This window comes from Alligator sinensis, unplaced genomic scaffold (assembly GCF_000455745.1).
Source record: "Alligator sinensis unplaced genomic scaffold, ASM45574v1 scaffold1543_1, whole genome shotgun sequence".
Classification (NCBI taxonomy): Eukaryota; Metazoa; Chordata; order Crocodylia; family Alligatoridae; genus Alligator; species Alligator sinensis.
This window is the reverse complement of record NW_005843241.1, coordinates 63,603-78,241: the sequence shown is the minus strand read 5'-3', so window position 1 is coordinate 78,241 and position 14,639 is coordinate 63,603. Positions and strand designations below refer to the sequence as shown.

Genomic DNA, 14,639 nt, shown 5'->3' with positions numbered 1-14,639 from the left:
GAAGGGTGTCTTTGCCCTTCACAGCTTTTTTAATTGTTGCTGGGAGCAGATTTCTGTCTTGTTTAAAAGAAACTATCTGAAAAAACAGTAATCCTCTCACCATCATCAGACCACCAAAATGCGTAGTACTGATTTGGTTTGGTCACATTCACCTTCTGTCAACTCCCCAGGTTAAATCTGGGTCGCTTACCCCATGATAGCTTTCCTATCTAGCACTGGAGCAACTCCTTCAATATTATAAAACAGAACTCCCCCTCTCCTGTAGGTCCGGAAGGAAAAGGAAAACTGGTTTATAGTCCGACCCCACCCCCTCCCCACTGTTTGATTTTTTTTGAGAGAGGAAGGGACTGAATGCATTATGCAAAGCAAAGGAAAAACAAGATAAGGGGTGAGGGATAAAAGAGAATTACATGAAAAGCCTAGTAGGTCAAACAGTATTCACAATTGGGATTGTATCTTTTACCTTGAAATAGAATGGCTGGAGGACATTGCCAAGGACTGTGGTTGATAGCAGAATGACGGAACTCTCAGGACAATACATATACCAGTTGACATTAATATTTTGACTCTTCAGGAGTTTTAGACTTCGTTTCTCTGGCAATACCTAGAAACAGAAAGAAATATTATGATCATTAATAGCATGATAACATCTGGCAGCCCCTCTTGGATAAGTGTTAATTCCAGGCAGATAAAAAGAACAGTTCTAAAATACTGGAGTTTTGATTAAAAAAACAAAGAAACATTTCACAATTTATGTTGAGACCTAAACGTAATGAATTATTATTACTATTATTTTAAAGCCTCTTTTGTATCAGTGAACTATCCTGTAATTTAAATTAAATACAGGATCAGGAGACACACAACTTCTTATGTCTCTGAAGCTGTAATAAGTTTTGCAATATTGTGTGTCACATGAATTGGTTTCAGTCTCCACAAAAGAGAAAATTTTTGGTATTTACCGCCCTTCAAATGCCAGTCCTTTCAGTTTCCGTTGGGCCAAAACACGAAAAGAAAAGGTTTTGCCTTAATTCCTTTTGCTTTAACTTCAAGCTAGCAGATTCAGACAGAATATTTTCTTCTTTTGGACTTAGTTGAAATGTGTAACTCTGATGGGGAGTTAACACACAGAAAGGCCTATTCCGCATTCCAATTTCTAAAGAACTCAAAAGGAAAGTGGAGCTGGATTTTCAAGGGTTTTGAGATCCCCAAGGATGAAGCTAGTCCAAAAAGACTTCCAAAGTAACAAGGGAGTTTTGAATATTATGAGGTGCCTACATGCTTTTTTTTTTAGAAGTCAATTAATCATTTTTTAAATTTTCTTTGTTTAGCAAGTAGCAATTTATTACACCAGGTTAGTTGCATTTTTTAAAATAAGATACTCTTCGTGTAATTTAATTTACTCTAATCTTCATCCAAGTGCAACACAATATACAAAACGAGAAAAAAAAATACTGAAAAGAGAAATGCATCATTATTTTCTACCAAATACGAAACTGAATGAGTGAATATTATATTATATGACTGCTTAAATTCCTCTGCACCCTCCAATTATCAAAAGTTAACTAGAAATGTAGCATAAAAACTATTTAATTGCTAATCAATGAAAATAACCCTTTCTTTAGAAAAAAGAATAAAAAAGCACAGATGCAAAACAAGAGCAGAACCTTGTATTCAAGCATGGCTTCCTGCTTGCTTTTTTAAATCCCCTGGACTGCATATATGGAAGACAGTCAATGAACACACTCTTAAATATGCAACTTTAACTGCTTTATATTGCATTACATTCAGTATTCCAGGTTTGTTATTTTGTATACAAGTGAATACCTGCATTAAACACGTTTATTAAAGCCAGAGCTACACTACAGTATAATTCAGTCTCTCATTGAAGTGTGCTATCTGTAAATTGCCTGTTTTAAAAATCAAGTACTACACTTTCCACTCTCTAAAAATCAAAAATGTAACTTGTCCAAGACAAGTTTTCCTTTTCTTCTTGGTTGCCAGTTGTTTTATTTTAGTAAAACTAAAAACAGGTAAAAATCATAGGTTTGGAAGCACCTTGAGGGTAATCTGGGCACAGCCCTCTGCACTAATGCAGGGATGTTATTCATATATCATCCATGACCAATGGTTATCCAGCCTCCTCCAGCAAACCTCCAGTAAGGAAGATTCCACAACTTCCCTAGCACTCTACTGCACTGCATTACAGTAGGGAAGTTGTTCCTGAGATCTAATCTAAATCTACTTTCTTACAATTTAAAGCCATTGCTTTATATTGTGGCCTCTACAGCCTGGGAGAAGTTACTCTTCCTCTCCTTTATGAAAGTCTTTTCGTTTTTGACAACTGCTATCACATCTTTCCTTAACCTCCCTTTCTCCTAGTTAAAAGCTACCTAGTTTTGTCAACCTTTCCTCATACAGTTTGCTTCCAAATCCTTTACCGTTTGGTTGGGGTCCATCTCTGGCCTCTCTAAAGCTTGTACACATCTTTCTTAAAATATGGATCCCAGAACTGCACACAAGATCTAACAAGTTCCAAGAGCAGAGTAGCACCATCACCTCCCATATCCTATACCTAATACTCCTATTGATGCAGTCCAAAATTATAATTTTGTTTTTGCAGCAGCATTGCATTGCGGACTCACACTGAGTGTGATCCACCCAAATCCTCAGATTCTTCTCAGCTATTCAGTGCAGTAAAACTAAATAGTGCAGTAAACAGCTAGTATGGTAAAGAAAATGACTGCTACCCAGTCAGTTATCTTCCATTCTATAGTTGTGCATTGGGTTATTCTTCCATATACTAGCCAATGGCCCATCAAGAATGACCGGGGGTGGGGTGGGGTGGAACAGGAGCAGGCAGGGAAGGAGCCCCGTGCCGTGCCGCACCTCCCTCTGGGCTTGCTTCCCTTCTGCTGCTTGGGGTCCAGGCCCGCTCCTCCCACCTCCCTGCTGCAGCAGTGGGGGAGGGGAGGAGCAGGCGTGAGCCCGACGTGGGGGAGAACTGGGCCTGAGGGTGGGGAGAAGCCAAGCTGCCACAGTAAGGCAGGGAGTGGGGGTGGGGAAAAGCAGCAGACCTGGGCTGACACGGTGACAGCAGGGGAACAGGAGGAGCAGGCTCGGGGCGGATGCAAGGGAGGGAAGAAGAGCCCCACTCCTACCCCGCCGCTCAGGTTCCCCCCTCTGCCTCTCCCCCTCCCCCCACATCGGGCCCGGGCCCACTCCTCCCCTCCCCCCACCTCCACGACATGCCCGCTCCTCCCCCCACCACCACCGCATGGGCCCTGCATGTGGCGACGATGGAAGAGGAGAGGGGCAGGGTGAGGTCACCCCCCTGCAGCATCCTGACCCTGCTCCCCCACCCACACCGAGGCCTCCAAGGAGCAAGCGGGGGTGGGGACAAGGCCAGCTCTGGTGGCCTCCCCCTACTCCACTCCACGGTCATTATCTGCAAGTCGCCACCCTAACCCCAACCCTAACCCCCTTCCCCCATTCTGTCCACTCCATTGCCACTGCCTCTGGGGAACAGGGCGGGGGGGTGAAGGGGTTAAAGCCAGCTGTTTTGGCTTCGTCCCACCCCTGCTCTATCCCGTGTTCCCACCATTATGGTGGCACTCCGCTGCAGCACCACCTACTCTCCGAACACTTCTTTGCACTGACTGGCTGTCTGTCAGCCAATCAGAGTGTGAATAAAGTGTTATGGACAGTCAGACAGAACAGACTAAGGCTTTTATAATATTAGATAGATGTAGCATGCTACATTTGCCTACACTGAACTTCATTCTGTTGTCTCTAGCCCAGCTGAGTACAGATGAGACATTCAGAGCCACAAAAGACAGAAACTTTTTTAAGCAAAAGAATTAACATTTTTAAAATTTAAAACGTGCACATTTTTCACAAGACAATTATCTGCATTACCTGATAGAATTCAATTCCTTGATCTGTTATGAAGACAATTTCTGTAGAACTTGTCCAGCAGAATCCCAAAATGTTGGCATTCTTGGTCTTTCATTAAAAATGAGCAAAATTTAGTTGAAAAAATTTAGCATTCACATAAATTAACATCTTCATGAAAAACTCTGTTAACTAGCATCTCATGTAGTGCAACTTAGCTGTTCACCTGATGACAATAGGTATTGCCTTGTCTAGACACCCTGAATTACTGATGCACAAGAATCAGTAATAGGCAGCCTGCTATTATGAATTTTGGATGCTACCAAGAATAAGTCTATCTTCAAATCAGGATTTTTTTTTGGCACATGCAACTAAACTCAGTTTGGGATATCAACACAGTTCAATCCACAGACCATCAGCACTCAAGCTGAAGGATGTAAAAGATTTCCATTAACTTCAGTGGGCATTGAATAAGGCCCCAAATCCCTTACCAGAAAACAGGAAAGCTGTCTATAGCACCATATGGATACACTGTGCCCACCCTGAACATGCTACCTCCCAAAACAGAATTATAGAGTTGCCCTAGTGCTAGGCTGCATGTGTGCCAACAAGCTCTGTTCAGACACAGCCAGCCCACATAAATCATTCACGGTGTGTAGAGATACACAACAGTTTATAAACCTCTTAAGTAAGCCAGCTGTTAAGAGAGTGACAAAGGCCCGTTGTCTCCCACGGTGCATTACTCTGACACAAGGCCCCCATACTACAAGGTGGGGAGTGCCCACTGACATCAGTGTAAACAGAGTGCTCAGTAAACTGCAGGAAGTTCTCAGTACCTTGCACAGCTGGATCCATATGTCATACCCACGATACTATTGGAAGTATGATTATTTTATTAATGCTTATGGAAAATAATCTAGCTCAAACTTGTAATTCTTAAATTTCCCTAACAACTGTGATGGTCATAAACAGAAAGTCTGAGTGAATCTATTCAGTGCTGGTATGACTCTTTAGCCATCTTACTGAAACTGCATTCACTCTCCCCTCTATGGCAGCCTCTGCTGTTTTCATATAGTGTTTCCAGTCTTCCTTGGGCAACAGGAAATTGGTTGAGGGATTGCCAATATAAGGTTACCAACTTGTATTTTGACTGTGGTCAGTCACTGGTACCTATTCATTAAACATTAGTTAAATGGGGCATTTGGAGGAGGTGTTTTAGTCTGTTTATGTGAACTGTACTGGTGGTTTTAGTAACAAGAATATCAGTTAGCATTAGCACTTCATTTACTCCAATCAAGTTTGAAATTTATTAACAACATACCTTGCATTCTTGTGTATATTCTAGCTGAGGGCTGTCTGGAATAAAATTCAAGAAGTCCTGGAAAAAAAAAAAAAGCAAGGTAAAGGGTAGATAAGAAATTAGGCTGAACTTAATCCAATAGTTTCAACTCCTGTTTTGTGCTCAAATTAATCAGCTCTACCTACTCTGGATTCAGTATGCTTAACACACACACGCACACGCACACACACACTCTTTTCCACTTTGAGGAATAATCCCATTATGAAGCTGCTAGTGCATGTGATCATTTTCATTTTTAAGGACTTACACTTTTATGTCTGAATCATTCCTTCTCCAGAAAAAAAAAAAATAGTTCTGGAAGGGCTAGGAAACAAGTTTCAGCTCAGAACAGTCAGACTCACACAAGAGAGTTAGTCCCCCACGAAGCAGATCATTCAGTTTTTACAAAAAAACAAATCTAGCTTTTTGTACATGCTGAAGACACGATATTAATGTCTGATGGCTTAGCTGCCAAGCAGATACAGAGAGCTATTGTTAGCCAGAAAAATCTTCCTTTAGCTGGTATGACAGAAGCCTGTGACTCGGGACCCAAAGTGCCAGAATTCTAAGGCTCCTTGTATGCTTAAATCTAATTTCTTACCACACTCTTTGAAGTTCTCTGAACAGCCAAGATCTTATTCCCCAAGGAAAACTTGATGCATTTCACTTCCCCTTTATCTTCCATCCTAAAAAAAAGAAAAAAAAAATATGGAAGGGCATTTTTCTAATGCAATCATAATTTGTCACAGGAGACTGACTGGTACTAGTTCTCTAATCCAAATTCTAATCTAATCAATTCTCTAACCTATTTCTATACATGGTCAAAAGACAAAAGGCTAGACACTTCTAGTTCAACTAATATGAAATGCCAATGCAACAGGAACTCTTTATTTCTGATTAATTAATTAATGCATTAGAAACATTATGGTGGCGTGAATGATTATAACTAACCCAAGATTCGATAATCTTCAAAACAAAAAGTGCTCAGTCTTGTTTTATGAAATGGAACTATAGAGTTATGCAGTTTTTTTGTGCAATCAGTAATGGTACAGTTAGCATGAAATTCAATTACATTAAGAGCTGAAAAAGAAGATCATTTAGGCCCTGTATGTCCTCAGGTTCCCACTTACATTATGCAACAGGTCCCTTTGTGTTCTTAAAACACACACACTTCCTAACTGGAAAGAACCCAACCACTTTTGCATAAGAACACTCTGAATTCTTGGAAATTACACAAAAGGGCAATTCCCACCAGGGAAGTTGCATTTTTAACCACATTAAATTAACATTCAGCAAAATCTCAGCGTGCACAAGGCATTTAGTTTTAATACATGCCAACAGCTTAAAGCAGCCAGGAGTGGAAAACCAGTCAAATGTGAAATACAGATTACAAATCCAATACTCCTGTATACCAAGAACTGAATTTCCTGAAATTTACAAACACATTCAACTCCCCTGATAGCACACCTTGGATTTCGGGCACTAGGGTTACTCTGTGCCAGCTACACAGGGTTCTCTCACATAGAGAGCAAACTGACATCCTACCAAACACATATACTATCATCATAAGTTTACTGATTCCATTTACTATTGCCTGAAAATGTGCGTTAGGAAGAAACACAAGTTTTTTTTTATGGATGTTGTGATATCCTAACGTGGCAAGTTTCAGTAAAAGCAAGAGATAGACAATACAGACAGCTGTGATATCTGTCACAACCCAAAGTTGTGGTTTTTTGTTTGTGTGCGCTTCGGCACCGCTAAATTATGTTCCCGCCAAATTGCAGCTTTTTTGCACGGTAGAGTTTTCTGCTGCAATAGGAGAACCCGCGTGCAAAAGAGTATTTCCAGCCGTTTGTAGCCTTCTTTGCATGGTGCATTTCTTTTGCATCATAGTGATGCACGGTGCAAAGGAGTTCCCGCCATTTGTATTTAGATTCGTGCCACATTATTGGCCGGTTCTAAATGTAGGCATACGTGGCGGCTAGCTATTGGCTTGCTAGCTGTACAAAAGGCTTGGGTAGTTTCCACCCAAGTCGGAGAGAGAGGAAACCTGGAGAGATACAGAACTCGCCAGGAGGAGGAGGAGACTTCGCGCTGTGTGAAGATCTCCAAGCGATGTGGACCCTTGCGGACCCAACGCACCTTTCTTAAGCAGGCAACGGAGGTCCGTTTAGCTTCTAGCCTCTCCCCGTCACCGAGCGCAATCCTAGACGTATCCCTATCCTATATACCCAATTTTCGAACCCACAGAGTCTTAACAGCTCCGGGGGACCTGGGAACCGAACAGAACCCACGGAGATTCAGCCACTCCGTGAGGAAAGAATTGCCAAACCCGCGGAGCCTAAACCACTCCAGGGTCAAAGAACTGAGTTTGTCAGAGTCCTCCAACGAGGATTCAAGCGGAGCTGCGCCTGGAAAGCTGTCCAGCCTACACCGCGACCACCTTGGGTGTAAGTAAATAATCTTTTCAATCAACCATTACGCCTCCGTAACTGATTCTAGCTCGCGCGTACCATACCGCCCCGCGGTTTTCTTCGGCCCCGCGTGCCCGGGCTGCTGGCCACAGTCCGCGTGCGCAAAGACGGGCCCAGCTTGCACATGGCGAGGATGGGATTGGGATCGGGAGCCGGCCCGCACAATATCAAGTTATACTTAACAATGGTTTAAAATACAGGTGAAAATACCTTGCTGAACATACCTGAATGAAATGGGATTCTTGTCCTCCAAGCCTTTAACAACCACCCCTGTGGCTCCACCAGATCGAACAGCAAAAACCTAACAATTAAGCAACAAAAAAAAATCAGCTCAAGGCATGGATTTCTTAACATCACAGTCACTACAAGCCCTACTTCTGTGATGCCACACATTTTGTTTTCTACCCAGTATAGTTTTAATCTGTTCAGCAAGCTAAACAACATACTTTTGAATTCCTATTACCATACTAGCTCATCTCCCCTACAGGTACAAGTTCACATTTTGCTTAGACCAAACTTATTTTCATTGACGTATCTTGACAGACAGCTTAACATCAAACAAAGAAATAGCATGGCAAAAAGACTCCAAAATTACAAATGGTAAATGTAGTTTATCCCAGTAATTTAGCATCTCTTTAAAGATTTAAGGGTAGGACTTTCAGAAGTGCCCAAATCAACTTGGTACTGTGAAAATAAAAATCTCAACATCAGTCAGTTCCAAACAACAATCAGTGGGTGCATCTACATATGCAATTAAGTCAGAGCAATAAATTCTGGCACAAATTACTCCTGGGTGCAGAGTCTACAGCACTCCGGACCGCAGCACTTTGAGCCAGGGTGGAGCAGCTCTGGGCTGGTAAGAGGCCCAAGGGGTCAGCCCCACGCTGTAGGTGGCAAGTGTTGGGTGGCTGGATAGGGCACAAGGGTGTTATAGTGCGGGGCTAGGCAGCAAGCAGCCCCCACACGTCAGCATCCTTGTGACCCAGCCAGCACCCGTCAACATCTACACATGGGTTTCAGGGCATGCAAGTACTCCGCTGTAAGATAGTGCAGTCCCTGACAGTAGTATCTTATGGCGGAGATAATTAATTTACTGTGCCCTAATACTGGCGCACATGTAGAAGGTGATGGTTTACTACAGAGCCAATTAATCTACTCTACAGTAAAGCACGCATGCAGCACCCAGTTATTCTTCTCCCTTTAAGGCCTGCAGAATTTAGTGGGAAATTATAAAATATAAAAATAAACATGGAGCTAAAAGAAAAGCAATTGAAGCCTTTCCGTTATAGAGTGGATAACAGCAACACATTTTACATCAATTAAAGCCATATGGCATAGGGTATTAATGCATTTTTGCTTCCTGAAACTCAGATTAGGACATGTCAAAGACCCCCCAGTGTAATGCTGGAGGTACATGGGCCAGTACAATTCTTGGCTACATCAACAGAGGAATATCCTAAAGGAGTAGAGAAAGGATGTTACCCTGCACTTTGGTAAGACCATAACTGCGATAGTATGCAGCTCTGATCTCCACAATGGACAAATGGAAAGAATTTAGAAAAAAAGCTCCAAGAAAAACTGAAGCTTTAGATACAGTGAGTGCCAACCAAGGTTTTCAAAGAAAAAGCAAAAGGTGTGAATTATAACCAAATTAGTTTCCTTGGTGGAACACAGTGGCCATAATACGTAGGCCACTGACAGACATTAAATCAAAGGTGCAATGACAGCTAATGCACAATCCCAACAACTGCATTTCCTGCTATCCTGCGTGTGCATGGCAGGAGACGTGACTGTACAATCCAGCATCAGATCCCATCACACCATATAAGCGTGCAGGGGAAGCCCATGATCAAATAGCAACCTTGGTTCCCTGTGCTGCCCAGGCTGGGAGCTTTGGTCAGCTGATCACAGCTCCCAACTGGGGGAGCAGAAAGGAGCCTTTGGCTCTGATGTACTCCCACCAGCTGGAAATCCCAATAGTGCATGGAGTCTTCGGCTCTGAAGTGCTCGCTCAGCTGGGGGTGCCCAACAGTTGGGGGAGCACAGAGCCAAAGGCTCCCCTGCCTGGGAACTCCAATCAGCAAAACAGGTGCTCCCAGCCTCTGAAGCACACAGGAGTTGAAGGGCTCCAGCATGCTCTGGAGGCTGGAAGCACTGGCCACATATTCAATTAAAGACGTGATAAGAACAAGCAACAAAGTTATTACACATATTCTGCAATAATACCAACTTCGTGGCATATTACCCATTTTATTGTCCCATCAACTGAGTGTGGCCAGTTCACTAAAGACGCAATTAACTAGTTAATCATGTCTTAAGTGTAACATCTGAGTGACTACTTTGCTTTGGTATTTCACCGGGCCAAGGGGAACATCATGCCAGGTAGGGTGCAGAATGAGCAGGGTAGGAATGACCACCTTCCTACTATTGCTGTAGAATTGGTGTGAGATTAATTTAAAAAAAATTAGACATATATGAGTCAGCAGGACCAGATGAACTCCATCCAAGAGAGCTGAAAGAGCTGGCCGAAGTCATCGTGGAACCCCTGACAAAACTCTTCCAATACTCGTGGTGCTCTGGAGAGGTCCCCGAGGACTGGAAGACGGTCAGTGTTGTGCCCAACCACAAGAAGGGCAGGAGGGAAGACCCCAGTAACTACAGGGCAATTAAACTCCTTGATGAAATTTTCCAGAATTTTCCCTGGGATAGAAGTTAGGCTATCTGTGATAAGCTTTCAGATGGTAGGATTCTGAACAACAGCCAGCATAGCTGCGTAGCAAGCAGGTCTTGCCTTACCAGCCTCATCTCCTTTTATGATCAGGTAACTTGCCACCTGGACAAGAGAAAAGAGGTTGACATTGTATACCTTGACTTCGAAAAAGCTATTGATCTGGTATTCCACGATGTCCTAGCGAGAAAATTGGAGGATTGTGGGCTTAACGCCAAGACAGTCACGTAGATGGGAAACTGGCTATGGAATAGGACCCAGAGAGTCCTAATGAACGGATCTGTCTCGTCCTGGTGAGAATGGCCAGTGGTGTCCCACAGGGGTCGGTACTTGGTCCAGTACTTTTCAACATCTTTATCAATGATTTGGATGTGGGGGTGAAGAGCTCACCTGTCAAGTTTGTGGATGACACCAAGTTATGGGGGAGCGTGATCACTTTTGAAGATAGTCTATAGATCAGGGGTGGGCAAAATACAGACCGTGGGCTGGATCCAGCCCACGAGGCCCTTCTATTCAACCCACAGGGCCCCTAAAAAATTTAGAAAATTATTTATCTGCCCTTGGTTCCTGTCAAAAATGACAGGAACCAAGTGCAGTAGGACCCAAGGGAAGCTCAGTGGGCCCAGCCCCCCCAGCCAGGAGCCCCCGCAGGGGCTTCTGGCCCGGGACCACGTGGCTGCCCCGGCTGGAACCTCAGGTAGAGGGGGAAGGGGTGGGGGAGGAAAAGGGCCTGGGGAACAGCAGCCCCTCACCCCCCCCTATGGCTGGTGCCCTGCGCTGCAGCCACTCACAGCCCACCTGGGGCTGCCCGTGCCTGCTCCAGACAGCCCTGTGTGGGCTGCGAGCGCCTGCAGCAGGGAGCACTGGCCGTGGGGCAGGTGAGGGGCCACTTTTCCCTGTGCTCAGCACCAGCTTCTTCCTTGCTGGCAAGCAGGGGGTTGGGGCTGTGTGCTGCCCCCTGCCTGTACCACAGGGCTGGGGGACACTAGGAGTGAGCAGGTGCAGAAGCCAGTTGCAGGAGACTGGATGGTCACCTTGCTGGGGTCACTTGACCCCAGTTGTCTTTCCTGCTTGGTGCAGGGGAGCTGGACCTGATGATCTTCCTAGGTCCCGTCTGGCCTTACAATCTATCAATCTGTCAAGAGTCATATACATTTTATTCCAAATTTATTCAACTTTACCTGTTTTTATTCCATGCCTCCCATAATATAACATAATAAATTTAATCAAATTCAAGACTAGTCCTGCCCGCCCCCATTCAATGTGGAGAAAAAGCCCCTCATCTTGGATTCAAGCACAATGCATGGTGGCAGGCAGGTGCTGCAACTCCAGCTCTAGCTCTGACCCTGACCCAAGCTCTGAAGCAGAGCTGCAGCTCCTGAACCCTCCCACCCTCCACTAATGCTTACCTGGCTCTGGTTCTAGCCTTCACCCAGCCATGTGGCACAGCAGTGGTGGCAACAGCTCCAGCCTCAGCTCTGACTTGGTCCCAGTCCCAAGGCTAGATCAAAGCTGCCATTGATGCAACCACTGCTGCTTGACTGAGCAGGGGTTAGAACAGGGCTTCAAGCCATAATGGAGGATAAGCAGTATGGGGTGGTGGGGGCAGACAGCAAAGGAGAAGCCAGCCAGAGGGTGCAGGGGAGTGTGCAAGGACCGTAGGGTGAACAAGTAGACACGCACCAATGAGAGATAAGTGGAGTGGTGCGACACATACCTGGGAGCACAGGCACTGCAGCTGGGCAGGGGGACAAGTAGCAAGAGGTAAAGGGCCAACTGACTCCCCTGCCCCCCTGCCATTGTTTTTCTTGCCACAGCAGTAGTGGTGGGGGATAAATTTAGATGATGCTCCAATAATTAGATTCTATATATGGAAAGTTGTAAAAAATGTATATGTTTTCTTCATACAGAAAATTTTTTTTCTTTCTTTGCGGGGGGGGGGTGAAGGGGGGGGGCCGAATCTTAAATTCAAAGCCTTAGATTCAACTAAATGCAGTCTATTAAAGCCTTAACCTACTCTAATAATTTAAAATAATCTAAATAGTCAAGAAGCAAGTGTTTGCTGCAGACATGTTAAAGAAAGTCAAACTACTGCTCTGACACTCCCAGCTACTGCGTAGGTACAAGGCACTGAGATTCTTAGCAAGAATCCATTCATGGATCATGTTTGGTGTCTCTTCCATTAGGATCAGACTTTGGCTACTAGGCAGTTCATGAATTCAACTCTCCATGCTGCTAAACAGCCTCCACAGCTGACTCCTCCAAAATAGGAGATTTTTGCATATTTCTTCAGCACATAGCTGTAGTCATCCCTCTTAATTTCTGGGCCATCCTGCTTCAAAACACTTCCAGTATGTCCCCCACTGGTATTCACAATTTTATTTGCCTGCTTAGGAAGCTACAGGAGGACAGTCCATTTCAAAACTAACATCCTCATCAATTTCACTGTGTGAAAAGGTGCATAAGAAAAAGCTGCGAGTAGCAACAGACTAGTTTTCTCCCTGCCAGGCAAAGATAAGTGTGTATCCATTCATATTTGGAATCTAAGACATCTCTAAGACAGCAGTTCCCAAACTGTGGGTCATGACCCCAAATGGGCTGGCAACATCAGCAGGGGGGGTTGTGGGGGGGGGGGGGGGGGGACCGTGCGTTAGGAGTAAGGGGCCATGCTGAGGAAGTTTGGGAAGCCCTACTTGAAGAGTAATCATATTCAACAGAAGTTAGAGGAAGACAATTGTGTTAAAAATAATCACTTTGTCTAACTTTATAGCTTAAAAAAAACAAACAAACCAACCCAAGAACCTAAGCTAGCATTCAAAGCGATCTTAAGGAAAGACAGGGGGCTGTCCTCAACACTAGACAAGACCTAGATCATGACAGAAGCCCTATCCAAAAGGGTATGCGAAAAGGCCACTTATCACTCCCCAAGTTTAAAGAAATCTTTTAAAAGATCTTCATGTCAAAAGGAAAAAAAAAGATCGAACAGCATTAATACCGCACCTCTGAAACACTGGACAAACTGGCATGCAAAACTGAAAGAGCACATTTTAGCAAACACTGGCAGACATAATAGCACAAGCTTTATCGAGGTTTTTCTGCTTTACCCAAGCCCCATAACTGAAGCAGCAAGATCCTCTAAGTGTAGCCAGAGACTTGTTGCCACAGCCATTCAAACTGATGCGGTTTGCTACGATTTGTCAAGCACATGCAGTCTGGACGGCCCGAATGAGTTCATGTCCCTATAACTGCGCTGCCACGGAGACAGTCACGGGCAGAAGGATGCTGGCACCACCCGGCAGGCTCAAGCCAATAACCCTGGTGCCAGCACTGCCAGCCCAGCACCTCCTTCGCGCAGCCTCAGGGGCCCGGGCGGTGCGGATCAGCGCGGGCCTCGCCCTCCGGCTGGCAGGTGACAACTCACTTTGGGCGGAAGAGGCCAGGCCGCCCAGCAGGACGCCTCGCTGCCGTTTCGTGCGTCTTTTTTCATAGCGTGATGATACGAAGCGGGAGCGGTCCGCGCGGGAGGGAAAGGAGTCTCTTCCCGCTAGGGAAGCCCTGGGGCGAGGTCAGGTGCAGAGGGGCCGGCCGCGCTCAGCTAGAGGCCGCGGAGGGGATCGAGCCCCGCCCGCGGCAGGACTGGAGCGGAAGCGGGAGGAAGGTTTGATTTTCAGTGAAGCCGGGGGCGGGGTGGGGCGCACCCACCTGCTTGTTGGCCTCGTCGAAGAAGACGCAGTTGACGGCATTGGCCTTCTCGAAGTGCACGGGCCGCGCGCACAGCGCCAGGTAGCGGCCTTCGTGGCTCATGGCGGCAGCAGCCCGACACCACTGCCCGGCCCGGCTCGGCTCGGCCGCCGCTTCCTGTTTACACTCTCACGTGACCCCGGCGCCGCCGGCTCTTAAAGGCGCAGGGCCTTAAAGGCGCTCAGCTAGAGCACAGGGGCCCCCACAGCCACGCCCCCGGCCCCGCCCCTCGCGTGTCCTGCCGGCTCCTCCCCCGGTAGCAGGGTGGGCGGCTCCGGGAGGGGGCGTATCCATGGCAACCGCGCTCACGGGAGGCCCCGCCCACTCCGGGATACGGCCCGGGCCGGGGAAGGGGCGGCGGAGGCGCGCGGGCTCCTGCAGCGGGGGTCCGGCCCCGCCCGACCCCAGCACGGTGACCGGTTTGAGCCTGAGCAGGGGGTAAGACCCCCTAGGCAGGAACCTCCGG

The 14,639-nt window shown here is 46.0% G+C and overlaps 1 protein-coding gene across 3 annotated transcripts in view; it reads right to left on the bottom strand.

The window, feature by feature from the left end:
* The window catches only part of RMC1 (regulator of MON1-CCZ1), a 31,527-nt gene extending 17,222 nt beyond the window's left edge, over positions 1-14,305 (bottom strand). Inside the window, exons 1-6 of one of the 3 annotated variants that reach the window (XM_025194547.1) lie at positions 14,135-14,305; positions 7,929-8,005; positions 5,832-5,916; positions 5,213-5,269; positions 3,916-4,002; positions 464-604 (exon numbers count right to left, since the gene is read on the bottom strand). In XM_025194547.1, coding sequence (XP_025050332.1) covers positions 464-604; positions 3,916-4,002; positions 5,213-5,269; positions 5,832-5,916; positions 7,929-8,005; positions 14,135-14,236 — 549 coding nt within the window. In that variant the 5' untranslated portion in view covers positions 14,237-14,305. Of the gene's footprint in view, positions 1-463; positions 605-3,915; positions 4,003-5,212; positions 5,270-5,831; positions 5,917-7,928; positions 8,006-13,853; positions 14,067-14,134 lie in introns of those variants that run through there. The other 2 variants (XM_006038071.2, XM_025194546.1) reach the window with 2 other exon arrangements.
* Positions 14,306-14,639: the final 334 nt, after the last annotated feature.